This window comes from Dipodomys merriami, unplaced genomic scaffold, assembly GCF_024711535.1.
Source record: "Dipodomys merriami isolate MVZ:Mamm:240054 unplaced genomic scaffold, mDipMer1.0.p SCAF_354, whole genome shotgun sequence".
In the NCBI taxonomy this organism is placed as follows: Eukaryota; Metazoa; Chordata; class Mammalia; order Rodentia; family Heteromyidae; genus Dipodomys; species Dipodomys merriami.
Window position 1 is genome coordinate 612,557 of NW_027205093.1, and position 23,090 is coordinate 635,646.

At 48.1% G+C, this 23,090-nt stretch overlaps 1 protein-coding gene, 1 long non-coding RNA gene and 4 other non-coding genes across 6 annotated transcripts in view; 1 reads left to right on the plus strand and 5 right to left on the minus strand.

Annotated features, from left to right (window-relative positions):
• LOC138804057 (lipopolysaccharide-binding protein-like) overlaps positions 1 to 11,780 on the plus strand; it is a 51,946-nt gene extending 40,166 nt beyond the window's left edge. The window contains exons 8-16 of the mRNA XM_069988319.1: positions 1,083 to 1,174; positions 3,018 to 3,194; positions 4,434 to 4,643; positions 5,826 to 5,996; positions 7,454 to 7,521; positions 8,965 to 9,010; positions 9,941 to 10,004; positions 10,580 to 10,656; positions 11,555 to 11,780. Of these exons, the coding sequence (XP_069844420.1) occupies positions 1,083 to 1,174; positions 3,018 to 3,194; positions 4,434 to 4,643; positions 5,826 to 5,996; positions 7,454 to 7,521; positions 8,965 to 9,010; positions 9,941 to 10,004; positions 10,580 to 10,656; positions 11,555 to 11,587 (938 nt within the window). The 3' untranslated portion in view covers positions 11,588 to 11,780. The remainder of the gene's footprint in view (positions 1 to 1,082; positions 1,175 to 3,017; positions 3,195 to 4,433; positions 4,644 to 5,825; positions 5,997 to 7,453; positions 7,522 to 8,964; positions 9,011 to 9,940; positions 10,005 to 10,579; positions 10,657 to 11,554) is intronic.
• A 1,745-nt stretch (positions 11,781 to 13,525) lies between these two features.
• LOC138804058 (uncharacterized) lies at positions 13,526 to 22,912 on the minus strand. Its single transcript, XR_011365147.1, has 7 exons — positions 22,753 to 22,912; positions 22,179 to 22,327; positions 18,994 to 19,145; positions 17,168 to 17,245; positions 15,994 to 16,066; positions 13,886 to 14,004; positions 13,526 to 13,780 (listed from the first exon to the last, which is right to left on the minus strand). It is a non-coding gene; the product is annotated as an uncharacterized lncRNA (long non-coding RNA).
• LOC138804080 (small nucleolar RNA SNORA71) lies at positions 14,814 to 14,945 on the minus strand. Its single transcript, XR_011365165.1, has one exon. It is a non-coding gene; the product is annotated as a small nucleolar RNA SNORA71 (small nucleolar RNA).
• Positions 16,261 to 16,394, minus strand: LOC138804078 (small nucleolar RNA SNORA71). Its single transcript, XR_011365163.1, has one exon. It is a non-coding gene; the product is annotated as a small nucleolar RNA SNORA71 (small nucleolar RNA).
• Positions 18,065 to 18,200, minus strand: LOC138804081 (small nucleolar RNA SNORA71). The gene has a single exon (XR_011365166.1). It is a non-coding gene; the product is annotated as a small nucleolar RNA SNORA71 (small nucleolar RNA).
• Positions 20,969 to 21,101, minus strand: LOC138804076 (small nucleolar RNA SNORA71). The gene has a single exon (XR_011365161.1). It is a non-coding gene; the product is annotated as a small nucleolar RNA SNORA71 (small nucleolar RNA).
• Positions 22,913 to 23,090: the final 178 nt, after the last annotated feature.

Here is a 23,090-nt window from a genome sequence, read left to right on the forward strand (position 1 = left end):
GATCCCGGTCTACCCACCTCCTCAGGAAGCTTCTCTGAGTCCCTGTCCAAGCCAGGCTACCGGCTTCTGCTCTGCCCCCTGTTATATGGCTGGCCTTGCCCTCTGCACTGTATATTAGCTCAAGTATTTTGATGTTTCCCCCACCCACTTCAGGCTCCATGAGGATAGGGACTTAGACTAACTTACATCTGTTTCTTCAGCCCCTTGAATTGTGCCTGGCGTAAAATACTGAAAGAAAGAATGAATGAGCCAGGCCTGGTGGCTCAGCCTATAATCCTAGTTACTCAGGAGGTTGAGATCTAAGGATCACTATTTGAAGCCAGGCCAGGCAGAAAGTCCATGAGACTCTTATCTCCAATAAACCACCAGAAAGCCAGAAGTGGCACTGTGGCTCAAGTGGTAGAGTGCCTTGGACTAAAGAGCTGAGGGACAGCGCCCAGGCCCAGAGTTCAAGCAATGTTACCAGGCACTGGTGGCTCACATCTGTAATCCTAACGACTCAGGAAGCTAATATCTGAAGATTACAGTTCAAAGCCAGCCTAAGAAGGAAGATCCTTATCTCTGACTGAACACCAAAAAGCCAAAAGTGGAGTTGTGGCTCAAATGGTAAAGCACTACCATTGAGCACAAAAGCTCAGAGATAACACCCACACTATAGGACAGCCACAACAATAACAATAATAACAAAAGAGCCAGGTACCAGTGGTTTCTATCTGTAATCCTAGCAACTCAGGAGGCTGAGATCTGAGGATCACAGTTTGAAACCAGCCCAGGCAGAAACTACTCAGAAAAAGCTGGAAGAGTTGCTATGGCTCAAGTGGTACACCACCAGCTTTGAGCAAAAGGAGCTCAGGGACAGTGCCCAAGCTCTGAGTTTAAGCTCTCGTACAAGAAAGGAAAAAAAAAGGCAACATCTCTCTCCCTGCTCTCTCCTGATTATCTCTAGCTTCAAGTACCATAGCTCACTTCCAGTACCATATCTATCCTCCAAAGACTATAGCTCATGTGAATGAATTCCTCAGAGTTTATACATCTGTGCAGGACCACTTGGTTCATAAGGCTGCCTCTTTCCTGTCTCACAGTCACCACAACAATTGACCAGATTTCTGGTATCGACTACAGATTGGTAGAAAATCCCCAAGTGTCCTCTGAAGACCTGAATGTGTTCTTCAAGGTAAGGGCCTGGGTGGGGACCGCATGCTTAGAACCGAGTACTGCTAGGAAATCAGTCCCATCTCCTTGAGTCAGCTCCTCCCCTGCCTTTCCTGTCCTTTTACAGCTTAGTCTCCATCTCTGCCTGGTGCCCACAATGGGCAGATGGGGCATTAGGAACTGCAGACTAACACCTAAGGTTGAGGGTCTGTGGGCCAACATGGTAAATCCCTCAAGTCCAGAAGGTGAGTTTGAATCCTGGCTCTATTGCTAAATGTACTGAGGGGACCTTGAGAAAATTGCTTATTATCTCTGAGCCTCTACTGAAAATGGAATAGTAACAAGGTTGCCTGCAAGTATTGTGGGGATAAAGTGAAATGACCAGAAAGAGATTAGCAAGTACTTAGCTATGGTGTGTGTATAAGGTGTCTTCATTGTTACCTGCCTTACCCCTACAATAGCCTGGAAAATGGCTCCCCGAGATGGCTACATCCTAACTCTTTGGATCTGTAAATGCTCCTACATATGGCAAAAGGGACTGGGTAGGTGCAACTAATGTGCCAATGTTGAGATGGAGAGATTACCCTTGTCTGTCCTGCTAGGCTCATTGTGACCCAGGTCCTTGGGATAGGAAGACAGGAGACACAGAACAAGGATGGTAAAAATGGGAGCAGGGGGTGAGGTGACAGGGGGTGGGGGCAGGATTGCAGGTGGAAAGGACAGAGTCCTTCAAGCTTTCACAAGAAGCACAGGCCCTCAGATCTGGAAGGGAACAAATCTGTTTAAAGCCACTGAGATTGTAGCTATCTGTCCTAACAGCAGTAAGGAATGCATACATACACTCCTCTTCATCTCCTATTCATTCTGACACTCCCCTGTGGGCTAAGCCAGGCTTTGGTGGACTACTTTGTCTAATGAGACTTACTCTTATGTATTTCACTAATGCTTGCTTCTATGTGTCAGTTCTGAGAAGTGGTCCACAATAGCTCAGTGAAATCCCATAACACCATGAGGCAAAAGGAAGATGACACCTTGCAAAGTTCCACAGCTAGTAAGGATATAGGGTATAACTCCACAGTTCCCACTCTTGCTTACTGTGCTGGACCTCCTCTCCTCCATCCTGGGCTGGGGAGAGAGAATGCAGAGATGGTGGGGGATTTCAGGCAGCTGCAGGCTCTAAATGCAGTAGGGCCATGACACTTACCTATATTCAGGACAGACCGATCACTCAGCTGCAGGCTCTAAATGCAGTAGGGCCATGACACTTACCTATATTCAGGACAGACCGATCACTCGGCTGCAGGCTCTAAATGCAGTAGGGCCATGACACTTACCTACATTCAGGACAGACCGATCACTCAGCTGCAGGCTCTAAATGCAGTAGGGCCATGACACTTACCTACATTCAGGACAGACCGATCACTCGGCTGCAGGCTCTAAATGCAGTAGGGCCATGACACTTACCTACATTCAGGACAGACCGATCACTCAGCTGCAGGCTCTAAATGCAATAGGGCCATGACACTTACCTATATTCAGGACAGACCGATCACTCAGCTGCAGGCTCTAAATGCAGTAGGGCCATGACACTTACCTATATTCAGGACAGACCGATCACTCAGCTGCAGGCTCTAAATGCAGTAGGGCCATGACACTTACCTATATTCAGGACAGACCGATCACTCAGCTGCAGGCTCTAAATGCAGTAGGGCCATGACACTTACCTATATTCAGGACAGACCCATCACTCAGCTGCCACCCAGCCTCAGCAGACCTCCCCCATGCAGGCTTTGGACATTTCTGTCCCACATCCTCACTGGTAGAAACTACAGTAACTGATAAGTACTCTCTCTCTCTCTCTCCAGGGTGAATTCTTCAGCCAAAGCCAGCGCTCCCCAGTCCCCTTTGATGCCCCAGCCCTGATGTTACCCCAACAGTATGATCACATGGTTTACTTCGCAGTCTCTGAATATGTCTTTAACACAGCCAGCAGGGTATACTACCAGGCTGGTCGCATGAATGTCACCATCACAAATGAGCATGTGAGTGGTAGAAGAAGGGGGCTGAGGGCCCTAGGAGAGCTTCAGATGGGATGTAGCTCTGTGGATGCTATAAGTAGCCCAGGAAAGAAGGTAGAACTGGCAGCCTGTCAAACATAGATTCGAACCCAAACCATGCCCCAGTTTCCCTATGAATCCTAATGGTGCCTTTTGCTAGGGAGTCAATGGGCTGTTCTCTGTAAAGAGCTTGGTGTAGCTTGTTGGAGAAGTGTACACCTGAAGTATCAGCTATTTAGGAGACAGAAACAGAAAGATTAAGAGTTTAAGACCAACCTAGGCAGTTAATGAGACTCTATCTCAAGAATAAAATACAAACAAAAGTGCTTGAGAGAGTACCAAGGGATGGAGTGCTTATCTAGCATGTTCAAGGCTCTGGGGTTAATTCTCTTACTGGAAAAAAAATTTAAGCTGGGGAAGGGGGAAGATACCAGTGGCTCACACCTGTAATCCTAGCTATTCAAGAGGCTGAGATCTGAGGATCACAATTTAAAGCCAGCCTGGACAGGCAAATCCAAGACTCTTATCTCCAAGTAACCAGCAAAAAGCCCAAAATAGAAAGAACCAGCCATGAGTAAAAATGCCAAGCAAAAAGTGAGAGGCCTTGAGTTTAAGCCCTACTACTGTCATATATTAAAAAAAAAATTAGACTAGGGGCTGGGAAAGTGGCTCAGTGGTAGAGTGCTTACCTAGCATGCATGAGGCCCTGGGTTCGATTCCTCAGTACCACATAAGCAGAAAAAGCCAGTAGTGGTGCTGTGGTCAAGTGGTAGAATGCTAGCCTTGAGCTGAAGAGCTGAGGGACAGCGCCCAGGCCCAGAGTTCAGGCCCCACGACCAAAAAAGCCCCTAAGATTAAAATAAATAAATTTTTAAAAAGGAAGGAGGGGTTGGGAGTCTGCTGCCCATTAGCATAGTTAAACGAAAGGCTATGAGGCTGTGTCATGCAAGGTCCTCCTAGATGACAAGACAACATTAGAGCTGGAAGAGTCATTAGGATAATTTTCAGGAAGCCTATGAAGAGAAGAAGAAGGAACAAGTGTGGAGATCTGAGGCTTCAGCATAGTCCTGGCACCTGGGAAGGGGCAGAAGGTTAAGATAAGTCCAGATTATATAGGATGATCAGCTCTAGTCACCACCTAAAGAAATAACAAATAACACTAACAGCCCTAAGCACTCTACCCATGCATCCAGTGAGGTTAAGTGTGACTACCTTCACTGACAGCTGAAGAGACTGAGAACACTGGCTGCCAAGGACTCGGCAAAAAAATGGCGAAAGCAGAATGGGAAGCCAAACTGTATGAACTCAGGATCCACCCCTCTGACGACAATGCTGCTCTGCTATTCCAGCAACTTCCTACTTCCCCTGCTTCAGGGACCCCTAAACCTTCCAATGCAACTCAACACCAACATGCTCCAGGCTCTGGTTCCTCAGGTGAGAACTCAGGCTCCTCGAGCTGGGCCAGATCCCGGGACCATGTTTGGACATAGATGAGCTGTAGGTAGAGTTTTAATATTACATTGGTAGAGGAAAAGCGAGGTGATGGTGGATTAATCTCAGATATCCAGGAGGCTGAGATCTGAGCATTGAAGTTCAAAGCCAGTACAGGCAGGAAAGTCCATGAGAATCTTATTTCCAATTAACCAGCAGAAAGCCCAAAGTGGAGCTGTAGCTCAAGTGATAAAGCACCAGCCTTGAGTGATAAAGCTTACTGACAGCCTCTAGGCCCTGAGTTTAAATCGTAGTACACATGCAGCATGAGGATTTGGATGGCCTGCACTTGAATCTGAGGTTTGCCATTTCCTGCTTTGGAACTCAACCTTACTGAGCCTTATTTTCCTCATCTGTTTACTGGCAACTGCCCTGCCTGCTGGGTTGCTCAGGAAGGAGATAAAACAACTAGCACAAAGGCCCTTTTAGACATGCATGGGCACCTTAGGCTGGCTAACAATTTGCAGCTAAGCTGATAATCACCCACTTTTTTTAAATGTTTATTTAAAGGCCATGCTGGAAAGTGATGGGGGAGGTGAGAGAGTAGGAAAGAGCAGTTAAGCTACAGTCCCAAACTTGCCTTCTAGACAAGACAAGGTAGCACTGGAAGGCAGTGTGGTGGCCATCTGCTCCTATTCAAGCCATCTACTGGGTGTTTCATCCAACCAAGATAGTTCTCTGTTGGAAAGGAGCTCTGAAAAATACAACTCAGGGCTTGGAATGTGGCTTAGTGGTAGCACTGGAAGGCAGTATGGTGGCCATCTACTTCTATTCAAGCCATCTACTGAGTGTTTCATCCAACCAAGATAGTTCTTTGTTGGAAAGGAGCTCTGAAAAATACAACTCAGGGCTGGGAATGTGGCTTAGTGGTAGAGGGCTTTCCTAGCATGCATGAAGTCCTGGGTTCAATTCCTCAGAACCACATAAACAGAAAAGGCCGGAAGTGGCATGTGGTACTGTGTTAGCCTTGAGCGAAAGAACTCAGGGACAGTGCCCAGGCCTGAGTTTAAGCCCCAGGACTGAAAAAAAAAAAAGAAAAAGAAAAATAGAATTTAATTCCATCTGGCCTTCCCAGATACTATTAAGGTCCCTCTGTTTTTCTCTTGGTCTCTCCTCTTACTCCAGCTGTCCAAGTTGCACCGTAATATGCAGGTCGAGCTTGAGGCATCACCAGAATCAGAACCACTCCTGATGTTCACCCCTGGGAACGTGACCCTCACACCTGTCATGAACATTCAAGCCGTTGCCCTCCTGCCCAACTCCACTGAACGCAAGCCACTCTTCCAGTTCAGGGTGGTAAGTGTAGCCTTGGTCAGGAAGCAAAGGGCATGGTCACCGTGGGTAAAAGGTTCTCCCTTGGCTGACAGATGATGACCTCACCAATAGATATGGAAAGGCTGTTTCTGCTTCAGTGGTTTCTACCTTCCAGACTGTACAGCCAGGCTTCCTGCAGGCAGAGTTCATGTGCTATCATGTAACAAGTCATGTACCATCTGAGTCACAAGACACTTCTTAGTCATCTACTTTATTCTTTAATGATTCCTCCTCCTTCTCTTCCTCCTCCCCTCCTCCTCTTCCTTTTCCTCTTCCCCTCCTCCTCCTCTTCCTCCTTCTTTCTTCTTCTTCTTCTTGACACTTTCACTCACTAGCTAGCATGTTCACTCAGTTGAAATGTTTTAACTTTTTTATTGGTTTGTTTTATTTACTCTACATTAAAAAAGTTAAATATCATCCTATTTAAATTATAAATAAAAATGATCAAATTATCCTATTTAAAGAACATTTAAGTACTTGGCAGTACTCTCTAAATTGATTTACAAATTCAATCCTTGTCAAAATATCAGCTAGATTTTTTTTTTTACAATCCTTGTCAAAATATCAGCTAATTTTTTTTTTTTTCCTGAAAGCTGTTCCTAAAATTCATATGGTGGTTCAAGGGGCCCTGAGTAACCAACACAATCTCAAAAAAAGAAAGTTGAAAGACATACTTCCCTATATTTGGGAGAGGGCAGTGCCTACTGGGGGATGAACTCATGGCCTTGTGTTCTTGCTTGGCTATTTCTACTCAAGGCTGGTGCTCTACCACTTGAGCCATACCTCTATTTCTTTTTAACTGTTTAATTGGAGATAAGAGTCTCACAGACTTTTCTGTCCTGGCTCGCTTCAAACCATGATCCTTAGGTCTCTGTCTCCTGAGTAGCTAGGAATACAGGCATGAGCCACTACAATCCAGCTTCAAATGAGTTATAAATGGAAGTGTTTTAGGATACTGACACATACATACTCACCAGGTATTACAGGCGGGAGCTCACCTCCTGGTGAGAAGTGGATTCAGGCAAAACAAAGTCCAGTGCCCATGGACCTCCAGATTTCACAACACTCAGTAAGAGGGCAGTCCTCCCCCTCAAGGATGTCAGTTGGTGGTGTCTACTTCTACAGGGCCTCAGGGCTTCTTGAGTATCCTTTGGTCTCTTCATCGCCTTCTCTAAAGCACTTAGTCATGTCACCAATGGAAGACTCCCTCACTCACAAGTTACCAGTACTTAGTGTGGTCTCACTTCTTCCACTAACATGGAGAGTTCATAACTCAGCTTTCCTGTTCTCAGTTGTGGATCCCCACTCCCCACACCCTCCATCTGTAATCCTGGGGAGCCTTTGTCCATGTAGCCATAGGACCTGGGTTTCCAATGGCTATAGATTTATCTCCTGAATCAGGAGCCAATGGAATGCTAAAGTGGGCTTTGCTTTTCTAGAAAACTAATGTCTCCATCAGCATAAGCATGAACTCCAGTAGGATCGTTGGTTCAGTGACTGAAGCAAGGTAAGGGACAATGGGCAGGGTGGAGGTGTGGGGAGAGGGAAGAATATATCACAGCAGTGGCCAGAGCCATCAGTCTAGCTCACTAGATGTCTCTGGAAAACACCAGTCTTTCAAAAATGCACATCTTGGCCTGGGAAGTTGGCTCAGTGATAGAGCACTTGCCTTGCATGCCTGAGGTACTGGGTTCGATTCCTCAGCACCACATAAGCAAAAAAAGAAAAAAGCCGGAAGTGGCGCTGTGGCTCAGGTGGTAGAGTGCTAGCCTTTAGCTGAAGAGCTGAGGGACAGCGCCCAGGCCCAGAGTTCAGGCCCCACAACTGGACCCCAAAAAAATAAAATAAAATAAAACAACAATGCACTTCTCGGGCTGGGAATGTGGCTCAGTGGTAGAGCTCTTGCCTTGCATGCATGAGGCCCTGGGTTCGATTCCTCGACACCACATAAGCATAAAGAAAAAAGCCGGAAGTGGTGCTGTGGCTCAAGTGGTAGAGTGCTAGCCTTGAGCTGAAGAGCTGAGGGACAGCGCCCAGGCCCAGAGTTCAGGCCCCACAACTGAACCCAAAAACAAAAACAAAAATGTACTTCTTTTGACAAGTGCCACTGGCTCATGCCTGTGATCCTAGCTACTCAGGAGGCTGAGATCTGAGGTTTGAAGCTAGCAAGAGCAGGAAGGTCCACAGGGCTGTTTTTTGTTTTGTTGTTTTACTGGTCCTAGGGCTTGAACTCAGGGCCCGAACTCTGTCCTTGGGCCTCTCTGGGCTAGTACTCTACTACCTGCACCACAGTGCCACTTTTTCTGAGTGATTTATTGGAGATAAGAATCTCATGGACTTCCCTGCCCAGGCTAGCTTTGAACTGCAATCCTCAGGTCTCAGCCTCCTGAGAAGCTAGGATTACAGGCATGAGCCACCAGTTCCCGGCTTCCATGAGACTTTCCAATAACTGCCAACATGCTGAAAGAGGAGCTGTGTGTGGTTCAGTGGTAGAGTGCTAGCCCTAAGCGGGTGCACATACACGCACACACACGCACACACACACACACACACACACACACACACACACACACACACACACATTTCTTATGTAAATGGAAACAGTGCATTCTTTCTTCCTACTTAGTATTTATACCATCATAATTTCTTTTGGATGATTACTCAGAACACTTTACCTTTTTGTGTGTAGCAGAACTTGAACTCATTGCCTGGAGACTGTCCCTTAGCATTTTCACTGAAGCCTGGTACTTTATCACATGAGCCATAGTTTCTCTTCCAGCTTTTTGGTGCTAATTGGATATAAGAGTCTCATAGACTTCCCTGCCCTGGCTGGCCTTGAACCATAATCCTCAGATCTCAGCCTCCTGAGTGGTTGGAATTACAGGAGTGAGCCATGGGTGTCCTGCTCAAATTTTACTCTTCACACATGCTTCTTTCTTTCTCCATGCAGCAAACTGGAACTGGAACTGAACCACTCCAGTGTCAGTTACATCAATGTGAGTTATTTTCTCAGTACCTCCTGAATGTCTTTGCCTAGCAGTTTCATGGGCCCCAGGATATATGCCAAGGTCCTAGATAGGACACCCAGATCTGAAAGCTATTGCTGAATGAGGGGCTCTAAAGGCTGAAGAGGGCACAGCTCAGAGGGCCTGAGCTTTGGAACAAGATACCAGCCTTGCTACTTGCTTGTGGGACCATGAGCAAGTCACTTACCTTCCTGAACATTAGTTCCTCAAATTGTAATAGCATCTATCTCAAGTAGTAGCTGTAATAGGTAGACAATGAGTTAAGCAAGACATGATGACAAAATATCTCATATAGCTGGGCACCCATAGCTCATGCCTGTAATCCTAGCTATGTAGGAGCCTAAGATCTAAGGATTGCAGTTCAAAGTCACTCTGGGAAGGAAAGTCTATGTGACTTTTATTTCCATGAAAACAAACAACAAAAAAGATGAAACTGCTGGGAAAGTGGCTTAGTGGTAGAGTGTTTGCCTTGCATGCATGAAGCCCTGGGTTCGATTCCTCAGAACCACATACACAGAAAAAGCCAGAATTGGTGCTGTGGCTTAAGTGGTAGAGCACTAGCGATGAGCAAAAAGCTTAGGGACAGTGCCAGGGCCTGGAGTTTAAGTCCTGGGACTGGCAAAAAAAAAAAGATAAAGTGAAGCTGTGTCTCCAGTGATAAGAGTGCTAGCCTTGAGCAAAAGCACCTCAGGGACAGTGCCTAGGCCCTGAGTTCAAGCTCCATGGCGTACCATCAAATGAGCTTACATTTAGGGAGAGTGATGAGACGTGGGGGTCTGGCTTTAGAAGTATGGTAGGGGTTATGACAGGTCAATGATCCAGAGGTTGGGTCAGATGTTCCTCCATTGACTATCTCATTCCTGTCTTGGTCTTTTTGCTCTGGCCCCTCCTATGCTCTAGATGCCGTTGATGAATGCAATCTTGAATTACTATGCACTCAACACTATATATCCCTCCCTCAATGGTAAGAATAGCTCCAAAACTAAGATCCACTCTTTCCATAAGATTCCAGGGTCCTCTATGAAGGATAGGAGCTGGGAAGAGGCACTGATTGTGGACTAAGAAATCAGGAAGGAGGGGGCAAGCTGGGTATCAGAAGGTGAGAAGGTAGAACATGGAAGAGGAAACTGTCGGAGACTTGCTAGGTCAAGCAAGGTGACCTTGCTATATGACCTTGTTGGAGGTAAACTTGGACAAGGGCTGCCTGAGAATCAGCAGCCCTCCCCATATCTCTCCAACTGGTCTCTTCTTAGCCTTTTACACCCCGGAGCTAAAAACAGCAAGAGTGGCCTGGCAAAGAAACAGAAGGGAAGGAGGTGAACCTCAGGAATGAGGACCAGTGTGCTGGCCCCATCACTTTGGGTGGCGGGGGACGCTTGGATGGGCTGTCCATGGTGGTCCACCCTGAAGAAGCTGCCTTCCCCAGTCTTTGCCTACATGTCCCCTGAATGCTAGCACTGACCCCAAGGTTGTGATCTGTTTTCACACTTCCTGGGGTGCCCAGCGCACTAGCTCACCTCTCTGCTGTCCATCTTTCAGCAAAGCTTGAAGAGGGTTTGCCACTCCCTCTTCCAAGAGACACTTTCCTCAAGAACATGGATCTCCAGGTTCACAAGGTAAGAAATGGGACTGTGTCAAGGGACATAGACCTGTGGTGAAGCTGGGGGAAACCCGACTCCCACACATCCTAGGCCTCATTTTTAAAGATAGGCAAATCATTGTTTTCAACTTGAGAGCATCAATAGCAGGTACCAATCTTGACATCTGTAGAGTAGCTCCATTCCCAACAATCTAGTGCAGGTGCTGGGTACCTGACACATGCAAGATACGTGTTAGCGATGTGTTAGCCATGTGTGTAGAATGCTCAAACGGCCATATCAAGCCAGGAGCTAGTAGCTAATGCCTGTAATCCTAGCTATTCAAGAGGATAAGATCTGAGGATCACGGTTCAAAGCCAGCCTGGACAGAAAAGTCAATGAGACTCCTAACTCCAATTAACTACCACAAAACAAGAAGTGGCACTGTGGCTCAAAGTGGTAGAACGCTAGCACAAAAGAGCTCAGGGAAGCCGGGTGCCCGTGGCTCACACCTGTAATCCTAGCTACTCAGGAGGCAGGGAGCTGAGAGGGACAGTGTATTAGTAAGACTTTCAAGGCCGAAAGGCTTGGTTTTTGCATTGGCCTAACTAACTCCAAAAACTTGGCCCTGCCAGCAGACTTCCTTTATAGGAAGCAAGTTAAATTTCTTCGTTTTTAATTTTTGGCTGGTTGCGGGGTTTGAACTCAGACTGGGCACTGTCCCTGAGCCCTTTTCACTCAAGGCTAGTGCTCTATCACTTTGAGCCACAGTGCCACATGCAGTTAATTGGAGATAAGTCTCAGAGACTTTCCTGCCTGGGCTGCCTTTGAGCCATGATCCTCAGATCTCAGCCTCCTGAGTAGCTAGGATTACAGGCACGAGTCATCGGTGCCCTGCTAAATGACCTTTCTTGACTATCCTTTTTGTTCTCTATAGAATTTCTTGCTTTTAGGGGCTGATATCAATTAGGCTGAACACAAGACTATCTGTGACTGGAAGAATAGACAAACATTACAGCTGGACCTGCTCGTTTGACCCAGGCTTCAGCCATTCTGCCTCCTCTCACAGGAAAGGTCCCCAGAAGGACAGAAGGACTTACATCTATCTGAAGACAACTTCCCAACCTTTCTCTTCCATTATTAAAGTCCTTCTCACATCCCTGTGCAGTCTCTTGGATTGACCCTGGGGAGAACAACTTGGGTTCCATTCTGCCTTATAATTCTAGTACTTCTTATAAAAGAAAAACACAAGTAGTGGCCATGCACCATAGCTCAGAGCTGCCTGATACTAAACATGGGAATCAGCACAGTTGCACAACTCAGTGTCATAGTTAAGGGAACAAGAATCAGACTAATGGGTTCAAAGCCTCCTTCTGCCACTTCCTGAGCTCTTCTGGTGGAGATGGGACCACAGAAACACACAGCTTCTAGACAGCAAATGTTATTTATTCCACCAACACTTATTTCAACAAAACTTCATATACAAAAAAAATAGGCAGTGGGTCAGTGTGCCAATTTCTAGTCTAATAGGAACAATGCACAGAGAAAACAATTTTGAACAAGCCTTGTTTCATTAGAAAATTCACTAACACATTCATACCTGGTCATAAATATAATAGTTGAAGCAAGAGTATCTGCCTTAAGATTTTTCCTTGATGGTCTTTATCAAGGGTCATACCAAAATTCAGTCAAAATGCTTTCTGCCATAGACCGAGACTCATAAGTACATACCTAAGACCATGGTTTTTCCAGTCACAGCTCTGCTGTTCTCAGCTCTTGGGCCATTTTTCACAGAACTTGAGGTACAATGGCCTTATTGGTCTATGTTTAACTTACATTTACTTCTCAGGATTTGTAGGTTCTAGTCATTCTGGTATCCACTGGTGGGATCTGACTTGTAATATCAGTTGCTGGGTACCTGTCTACTATCCTGTGAGCAGCTCACCTCAGCGTCTTCTTCAGCCCTATCAAAGTTGGTTTGGGAAGTGACCCCTTGGCACAAGCCACCACCCGCCAGATCTGATTCCTGCTTTGGATCACACCATTGGTATGGTGGCCTTCAGCTGAGGGCCCGGCATACAAGCAATCCTTGAGCTTTGCAGACAGTGAGACAGTCTCCTGGCAGATCTGACTACCTTATTTCCCATTCTCAGATTAATTTGCAAGCATACTGACCATTCAGGCAAATACTGATATGGACAGTATGAATAATTTCAGGACCCTTCAAAGCACTTGACCTGGTGCCAGGTAGCATGGCCTAGGTTCTTCACACAGAACTTTGGTCTTAGCCTGCATCTTGCTGCTCCTTTTCTTCAGCAGTGCCCCAGATGCCTTCCTGCAGCCCCTTCAATGTTTGAGAGGGATGGCCTTTGAAAGCACGGCAAGACAGAGAAGGGCTCTGGATACTTCTGCTGCTAGTTGGCAGGGTTCTGGCCTGAGAATGCTTACACCACCTAAGGTTTCAATTTCCCTGTGATCTACTTCTGCCATGCAGACCTACCCTCTGCAAAATAGGGTGGAGTTCCTGATGCCCATCATCCCATGGATGGTACAGATTAGCCTGACCAAGGCCTCAGTTTGTTTGTCATGCACTTTACAGTCCCAGCCTGGCCACCATCCCTGTCTTTAACAGTGAAGTCCCACTTTGTAGGGACTGCTCCATCCAACACCGTCTCAGCACCCTGGCACATCCTGGCCTTCCTTAATGACACCAGAGCCATTTCATTCCATATCCCATGGACACTGGCTTATTCCACAATGTCCTCATTCTGAAGGGAGCCTCAATCTTCGATGTCATTCCAACTGTACACACCAAACAACACCCTCCAAGAAACTCAAGCCTTTGGCTTGTCTTTCTACGCCCCTGCCCCATGGGCTCACAGGCTTGTTACTGATTCCAAAGGCAGACTGGCCATCTACATAGTTTATTGAATCAGGTGACAAAAGATTAAAGGCTGCCATAAATCTAGAGGAAAAGAGTTTATTAGTCATTCCAGGCCTGGAAAGATAGACTTGGGGCTTTCAGCCCTCATAGGCACTGTGGTCAAGACTAGCAGGCTAGAGTATCACATCTGTGCTTCTTGTGCAGAGTGAAGAGCTGATTCATGTGGTGACCCTTCTCTGCACTCTAAATCCTGGTATCCACAATCAACGCCAAGAGAACCTACAAGAGAGGGCAGTCAATGAGACTGATGGCTTAGGAATCCACCTACATAAGCACAAAGCTGCATAGGCCCTGGCTGTGGGTCCAGCCCTGTCAGTGACTCACCTTGATGAGAATGTCAGCACAATACTTGGTACCCAAACTTCCTTGAGGGGCTCTGGCTCTGGGGCCTCAGATTCTGAGGACTCAGCTCCCTTGATAGTCTCTGGATCTCAGAGGGAGACCTAGGAGGAAGCAGACAAGTATTGGGCCTCTCATGACCGTTACTTCCCAAGCTAATCACAGAGGGCCTCACCAGCAGTCCTAAGCTTCTAGTTTATGCACACCGCAAAACACCCTTCCCCAAATGGTAGCACACTTGCCTGGCAAACACAAGGCCCTGAGTTCAAACCCTAGTAGCTGTTAAAAAGTTTCAGAAACCTCAAGGACAGAGGGTAAAAAAAAGAGAAAATATCAGAAAAATTATTTCTAGAGTCAGAGGGTTTTTCTTTCTAGTGGTTCACTATCAGGGCAGGAAGACAGCCCAGGACCACTGCCAGGAGCTGGGCAAGGAGGCTCCACTGCACACCAACCAAAGCTCAAGCAACCATCCCAGCAGCTCCCAAACCACACAAGCTCTGCCTTCGGCCCAGCTCATCACAGAGCCTCTCGCTTCTCTTTGCCCTAGTGCCTGGCCTTCCCTGTTTCTTTCTCCAGAGATTTTTCCTGGTCGCTCATGGAGAAAGCAGTGCCTATGTCAGCGCTCAGGAAACAGGACAGCAGCAAGCCTGAAGTCACAGGCCACTTTGAATAGTGCATTAACTATGTGGACTACCCCCCACTCCTTCAGATTTCATAAAGCAGAGCCTGTGACTAAAGCCCCAGATGCCATCTGATTTTCCTCAGAATAGGGACCAAGTGGAAACACACAGACTGATGTCCAGCAAGTGATTGCTTAGCTTAGAAAGACAAAAGTGAACCCCAACAAGCCAGAGATCTGGTTGAGTCAGGCTGCACAGAGCTAGAAAGCACACAAGCTCAGCAAAGACCAGAGTGTGGGAAAGCTCCAGGGTTCAGAAGGGACAAGGAAGCCCTCCAAACACGGGGAAACATCTCTCCACATTCCTTTCCCTGCACTATCAATGACCGGGACACAGGCAGTCCACGACCACTTTCGGATGCAGGACAGAAGGGTCAGAGGTAGAGCCAGGAAGGGAGGCTGGTGCCAGGGGCCTGGGCAATGACTCAAGTTAGGAGAGCGGTACAGGTAAGCAGGGTCTCAAGCAGCTGCCATTGTATCCTACAAACACCACATGGCAGTCAAGACTTCCAGCCTTAAAAAAATGTTTTAGGTCTGGAGAATGTGGAGAAACAAAACAAAGCCAGGCAAAGTGGCTCAAGCCTGTAATCCTAGCTATGTAGGAGGTAGAGATGGGTTTATGGGTCAAGGCTAATCAAAACAGAAAAGCTTGTATAATCCCATCCCGATCAACACGGAAATACAAGGATGATTACAATTCAGGCCAGCCTGGCTATTAAACAAATCCTACCTACTTTGGAGGCTGAGATCTGAAGATCAAAGTTTGAAGCCAGACCAGGAAGGAAGGCCAGTGGGAGTCTTATCTCCAATTAATCACCCTCCAAAAGATGCCTCAACTGGAAGTATGGCTCAAGTGGTATAGCACTAGCCTTGAGCACAAATGCTAAGGCCCTAAATTCAAGCCCCTGATCCAGCACCAAAAACAAAAAACAAAAACAATGGGCTGAGGACATGGCTCAAGTGGTGCAACATCTGCCGAGCAAGTAAGATCCTGAGTTCAATCTCTATTGCTACCAAAAAAACACAAAACAATAAAATTCCTGCTATTCCAGTTACCTTGTCAGACAAAGTAGAGGCTGGGAACAGGTCAAGTAGACAAATTCAAAGAAACCCAAAGCCTGTGGTGCCCCAGCTCACATTCCTCCTCTCACTGCTGACCCTCCAGTGCCCAGGAGGAGGATGAGGGCTCAGGAGCAACCAACACTGAAGGAGTCTGGAGGCTCCTCTTCTGCAGTTACTGTGGGCAGGAGGGGCCGTTCCCAGAAAACAGCACAACTGAGGCACATGGGGGCGAGTTCACCTCGCCCCACCCCCCTACTTTATCACCCAGTCCCTCAGGAGACATGAACATGGAATTAGAGGGCTCAAAAAAAGGGAGCAATAAATATTCCAGCATACACTCCACAAATCTTACCGCTAGGCTTCACAGTCTGGTGCCCTGCATCTGAAGGACATGTCCCATGAAGCCTTTGTGCCAACAAACCCACCTACAAGAGACAGAGAGCACAGCTGGCAGAGGCTGGCAGGTTATAAGCATTCCAGATGTGGGTGGTGAGGACCAGCACTCCAGTCTCACCACTCATGCAAGAACTCGGCAAAACCAAACCCTGCTTCCAGCCCCCTTCCATATGCCCCAGCGCTGGGTCCTGAGAGGAAGCAGGGCTGGGTAAGAAGGGAGACATGTAGGAAAGCACCAGGGTTTGGAAGGGATGGAGCAGACCCTCCAAACACGGGGAAAAGGCCTTCAGCAGTTCTTCTCCCTGCACTATCAATGACCAGGGCACAGGCAGCCCATAATCACTTTCGAATACAGGGGTAACAGTTGAGAAGAGAGGTCATTGCCTCTGGCTTAGGGAAGAACCACACTAGGATGAGGCCATGAGATAGCCAATAGACTGACAGCTCATAACTGCAGCAGCTGCCCAGTTTCCTAAGGTTCCCTTACATGGGCTTTGCCCACTTTAGCATGGCTAAGAATCACCCAGAGAGCACTCTAATGGGCATTGTAGGCTCTAGACTCAAATTTCTCATTCACCACACAACGGGCCGGGGACCTGCACTTTTTATTTATTTATTAATTTGTCCAGCATGGGACCTGAACTTTGGGCCAGGGCGCTGTCCCTCAGCTCTTCAGCTCAAGGCTAGCCCTCTATCACTTGAGCCACAGCACCACTTCTGGCCTTTTTGCTTATGTAGTACAGAGGAATTGAACCCCAAGGCTCATGCATGCGAGGCAAACATTCTACCACTGAGCTACCTTCCCAGCCCTGAGGACCTATACTTTTAAAACACCCAAGTGACACGGATGGCATTTGGCTCAGGAACCAGAACTTGAAAACTATAGCTGTAACACCTTCCTAAAAGAGGGAAGGCCAAACCTGGGGACTCCCTAGACCAGGAATTCCAGGATTCCCATGGATCCCACCACGTCCAGAGCAAGCTGCCCAGGCAACTGCCTGATGCCAAATGCAGCCTTTCTCCCAGTGCAACTGGCACTGTGGACCAGGAGGCTGAGATACAGAACCTAAGGGAACTCTGACCCTGAACTTTTATATTGTGCTCTTTAAAGAAATGCCCAGGTTTCTTACCTTAAAAGCATCCTGCTCTAGGCTCTTCTTAAAGACATGGGGCTGCTGAGCACATAGGACAGAGGTCAGCTGACAAGCCTGAAGAGAGAAGCAACATCAATCAGCTCTCACAACATACATAACTCAACCACAATTAAAATCCACCTCGCAAATTAGGGGTGGCAGGGGCTGAAAGGGGCTACAGAATGTCTTCCCACCCATCCTCTTTATCCTCCTGTGCTGGAGGCTGAGAACACATGCCTGAGAACACATCCCAGGGCAAGCTACCTCCCTAGTCCTCCAGCGTCATCATCATCCTTTCCAGGCCAGCCTGAGAACCCAGCATTCTCAAGGGATCTCAGGAGGCCAGGACAAACAGCAGAGGAGTGAAAGGCTGGAAACAGAAGTTACTGAGATACCAGGAGAGCACAAAAACTGAGCAACAAGCAAGAAGTGACGTTTCCTACCAGAGCCCCATGCATCCCTCTTGGTGACACTCCCACACCCCAGCACCACTCCCTCCAGCCTCAAGGTCTCCCTCCTGCACTCTGAGGATTTCCTCTTCCCTTTCCTCCTTACCCTCCTATGCAAGTGCTTTAGTAATGCACAGGAAGCACCTTCAGGAAGATGCTCTGTGGAAGTACTCGCCTATGTCACACCTTCAGCCACCGTGCTACTCACTGATTCCTTTTCCAATATTCTTGAATATTAGAGTTCAAGAGTAACCTGTGCCCTGAGCCCTTCACAGACAGATAGCACCAAACTCCATGCCGGCCACAATCCCTTGGTATAGAGAGACCCTGGTTACTTGGGGAAACTGGATCCCATGCTGAGAAAGACGTGCTCTGGCATCTATTATCATGTGGGAACCCAGCAAGCTCTGGACTGCTACAAAGGCTGGCAGGAGAGGAATAGGAACGTGGAAAAGTTCCAGCGTTCAGAAGGGACAGGGAACCCTCCAAACTCTACAGGTAGAGTGTCTTTCAGCCATTCCTCTCCCTGCACTACCAATGACCGGGACACAGGCAGCCCACGATCACTTTCAAATACAGGGCATAGACGGAAGGGAGGCTGGTGCCTCAAGCAAAGTTAAGCCCAGGGATCCTGCAGCTGCCATTTGCCACATGAGCCTCCAGAAAACTGCCAAAAATTAAAGAAGGGGTACTTCCGGCAAATCCACTAGAAAAGCCGAGAGGCTGAGGAGCAGCAGAGGCCCTGACAACCAGAAGCATTTGTTGCATCTTTGCATTCCAAACAATAACACAGGTTCAGAACAGGTCAGCTTTCCTTGGCTGATACCCAAGACCTTGACACTGTCGGAGTCAAGGATCCTCCCTGCTCAGTCTTTCTGTATCATCCATCCCATTGTGTCCTTTGGTGCTGTGGTAAATGTTAACCAAAGAGAACAGCTAGAAAGAAAATGGCATAGTGCCAGGTGGTGGCACAAGAACAATGGAAGAAGCGCCAGGCACCAGTGGCTCACACCTGTAATCCTAGCTACTCAGGAGGCTGAGATATGAAGATCGCAGTTCAAAGCCAGCCCAGGCAGCAAAGTCCAAGAGACTTATCTCCAATAAACCACTCTAAAACGGGAAGTGGCACTGTGGCTCAAGTGGTAGAGCGCTCGCCTTGAGCTGAAGAGCTGAGGTACAGTGCCCAGGACCAGAGTTCAAGCCCTACAAACAACAGAAGAGGCAGCAAGATGCCTGCAATGCTATATCTACCTGCTTCCACTCCAGCTCACTGCTGACACAGGCACCGCCCCAGAGCTCCCCAGCACACCCCCAGCAGGAGGTGTCAGACCAGATTCAATCCTAGTACCACTACCAAGAAAGAAGGCAGCTTACCTCTACTGCTATGAGAGGGTCTGGAACTCCTTCAGATGTTGTCTGTTCTGTTTGTTTCTATCTGTCTGACTATTAAGAGTCTTGCATTCAAAATTATATTATGGCCATATCATTTTTTGAGTGCTGTCTGTCTGGCAGTGTCAGCCATGGACCTGAAGAAGATGATGGGGCAAGGAAAGACCGTGTAAGAGCTGCTTCCACAAACTCCTCTGGTATCCAGTGCTGCCCAGCCCATGCCACCTTCCCCTGAGCTGGAAGGGAATCTCTGCCAACAGTCTACATGAAGCCCGCACTGATAACAAATAGGCCACTTCTAGGTCAAGTACTATGGCTTACATTTGTAATCCCACCTACACAGAAAATGAAGATGAGGAAGACCACAATCTGAGATCACCTGGGCAAAACATGACTACCTGAAAATTAATAAAAACCACTCTCATAAATTTTCATATGCCAGGGCTGGGAAGGTCGCTCAGGCTTGCCTTGCATGCCTGAGGCCCTGGGTTCGATTCCTCAGCACCACATAAGCAAAAAGAAAAAAGCTGGAAGTGGTGCTGTGGCTCAGTGGTAGAGCGCTCGCCTTGAGCTGAAGAGCTGAGGGACAGCACCCAGGCCCAGAGTTCAGGCCCCACGACTGGACCCAAAAATAAATAAATAAATAAATAAATAAATAAATTTTCATATGCCAATAAAATGTCGTAAGTGGATTTTAAAAAATGGAACATGTGTCAAGCCCCAGTGGCTCATGCCTGTAATCCTAGTTACTCTGGAGACTTATCTGAGGCTATTAGCTTGAAGCCAGCCCAGGCAATAAAGTTGACAAGACTCTTATCTACTTAACTACACCCCCCCAAAAACAAGAAAGCTGGAGCAGTGGCTCAAATGGTACAGCATGAACACTGAGCAAAGTGGCTCAGGCCCTGAGTTCAAAATCCAGAACTGGCAAAAAAAAAAAAAAAAAAAAAAGAGCTGGGAAGGTGGCTCAGTGGTAGAGCACTTGCCTTGCATGCCTGAGGCCCTGGGTTCGATTCCTCAGCACCACATAAGCAAAGAGAAAAAAGCCGGAAGTGGCGCTGTGGCTCAAGTGGTAGAGCGCTAGCCTTGAGCTCTTGAAGAGCTCAGGGACAGCACCCAGGCCCAGAGTTCAGGCTCCACGACCGGACCCAAAAAAAAAAAAAAAAAAAAAAAATCTGTTAAACAATTCTTTGCTGGGAGCCAGTGGCTCATGCCTGTAATCCTAGTTACTCAGAAGGCTAAGATCTGAGGATCGCAGTTTAAAACCAGTCTGAGCAGGAAAATCTGTGAGACTCTTATCTCCAATAAACCACCAGAAAACCGCAAGTGGTGCTGTAGCTCAAATGGTAAAGCACTAGCCTTGAGCTAAGGGACAGCACCTAGCCCCAGAGTTCAAGCCCCACAACCGATTTCCCCCTCCCCCCCCAAAACAGAAGAATTCTTTAAGAGGCTGGGAAGGTGGTCGCTCAGTGGTAGAGTGCTTGCCTTGCATGCATGAGGCCCTGGGTTCCATTCCTCAGCACCACATAAACAGAAAAAGCTGGAAGTGGTGCTGTGGCTCAAGTGGTAGAATGCTAGTCTTGAGGTGAAGAGCTGAAGGACAGCCAGATTCAAGCCCCAGGACCGACCAAAAAAATAAAGAAGATAGACTCTCTCACCCCTCTTTCTCATTTGTCTGCTTTCAAGAGCCAGGGGGAGATAGGAAATAAGCAAAGCCACGTGTTCTACAGGGTCTGATTACAGCAGAAGGGGGTAGAAGTGGCTAAAGGTGAATGGCAGAAAAAGCCAGAGGAAGAAGGAAGTGGTCACTATCAGGGCTCCACTCCAACCCAAATTCACTTCTGAAGGCCTCACCCAAGCTTCTGCACTCTTCCATATCTCACAGGAACCTGCCCAGACCAGGGAACAAGGACTCAATAAAGGCAGATTCAGGGAGGGATCTAACCCGCGGGAGGAGATGTGTGAGAAAGCTGTAGGGTTTGGTAAGGACAGGAATGAACCTTCCAAACACGGGGAAAAGCTTTCAGCATTCCTTTCCCTGCACTATCAATGACCAGGGCACCAGCAGCCCACAATCACTTTCGAATGCAGGGGCAGAAAAGGACCAACGTGGGGCAGCCAGGAAGAGAAGCCCACATTAGCTGTTAATGCCCACTAATAGTCCAAGAATGGATGCTTACTTCAACCATCCTTTCAATTCTGCCAGGCAGAATCTTTATCTAACTATTTTGAAGGCTGAGATCTGAAAATCTGGGTCGGAAGCCAGCCTGGGCAGTAAAGTCTGTGACACTTATCTCCAATTAAACAGTAAAAAGCCAGAAGTACAGCTGTGACTCAAGTGGTAGAGTACCAGCCTTAAGCGAGAAAGCTAAGGGACAGCACTCAGGCCCGAGTTCAAACTCCAGTGCCAGCCCAAAAAGATTCTTTGTCCTAACAAGAAAATATATGCAGGGGCTCAGTGGTAGAGTGCTCACTTTGCATGCATGGCTTCAATTCCTCAGTACCACATACACAGAGAAAGCCAGAAGTGGCACTGTGGCTCAAGTGGTAGCCTTGAGCTGAAGAGCTAAGGGACAGCACCCAGGCCCAGAGTTCAGGCCCCATGACTGACAAAAAAAAAAAAAAAAAAAAAACATACAAAAAAGACCATCTGTTTCTGGAGAAAAAAAAAGTTTTTCACTCATTTCATATATAGTAAGTATTCTACATGTAGTCAAGCATCAGGTTCAAACCAAGACACAAAAATCAAGCTCCACTCTCCCCAATCTTTTACAGCTTCTGCTCCTCACACAAAGTAAAGTTCAGGAGAATGAAGCTCATTTGACCCCCAGTCTCACTCTCTTATTCTCTCTCTGTTTCTTTTTATGTGTGTCGGTGGTGGGGTGATGTCCCTCAGCTCTCTATCACTTAAGCCACAGTGCCACTTCGGTTTTCTGGTGGTTAATAGGAGATAAGAGTCTCGCAGACTTGCACGTGCTGGCTTTGAACCGCAATCCTCAGACCTCAGCCCCCTGAGATCTAGGTTTACAAGGATTACCTAGGATTACAAGTGTGAGCCACCAGCGCCCAGCACCCCCAGTCTCTTGACCCGGCTGAGCTCTTCTCCTCACCCCTCACCCGACAATCTGAGACCACTGTATCTCAAAGTGCTCTAGAACATCACCGCTTACCTGGGCGTCCTTGCCAAGGGCAGAAGGAACCGTGAGGGAGCTGACTAAAGTGCTGCCGGGGAGAAAGACGGGTGTGGGGTGTGGGTTGCTGCGGTTCCAGCATCTCCAACTGAAGGGAGTTTCCGTCGTTCTCCAGGATAGCCGCAGGCCTGGGCAGGGAGAAGATGGAGAAGGCGCTTCAGCCAGTGTCCAAGGCAGGCGCGCAGGGGTCCAGACGCTGCCCCTGGAGTTCCTGGGGTGTCCTAAGTTTAACATCTGCTAAGACGGCCACAAACTACTCGCAGCGCTCGTGGGGGTGGGAACACGAGTCAACGGTCCCGTTCTCCGCTGGCAACCTCAGTGGCCCCAAGGGGAGCCCACGTGGGACCGGGGCCCACCCGGCCCACGCCCGCGGGCATAGCTGCTGCCCACCCACGGCCCCTTCTCCGGACACGAGAGCCCCAGGAGGCCCTGGCGGAGCCGAATCGGCCCGACCCCGACTCCAGGGGCGTCCTCGTCTTTCCCCCCAGCCCACCCCGCCTCAGTTTCTCACGTGGAGAGAGCGCCGCTGCCACGCGCCACGCGGTGAACTCACCCGACGTGATGTCGCTGGGCGATGGTAGAGATAGAACGAGCAGGTGGCAAAGACAGCGGATGTTCAGAGATTTCGGCGATGACCGAGGATGGCACAGAAACACCGGGAACTGCGGCCACGACGCGGGGACTCGGTTAAATCGCTCCGCGCCAGCGGAAGTGCTAACGGAAGTGCAGCTGAGAGCGCCGCCTGCAGCCTAGAGCGGCGCATCCACCGTGCAGCCCCTTGTGGAGCGCCTGCAGTGCCTCTGGTGGAGAGGAGGTCAACCTCTGCTCAGAGGACTTGGCATCCATTTTCAGCCTGTAACTGGTGATAAAACTTTACTGAACTTGCTTTGC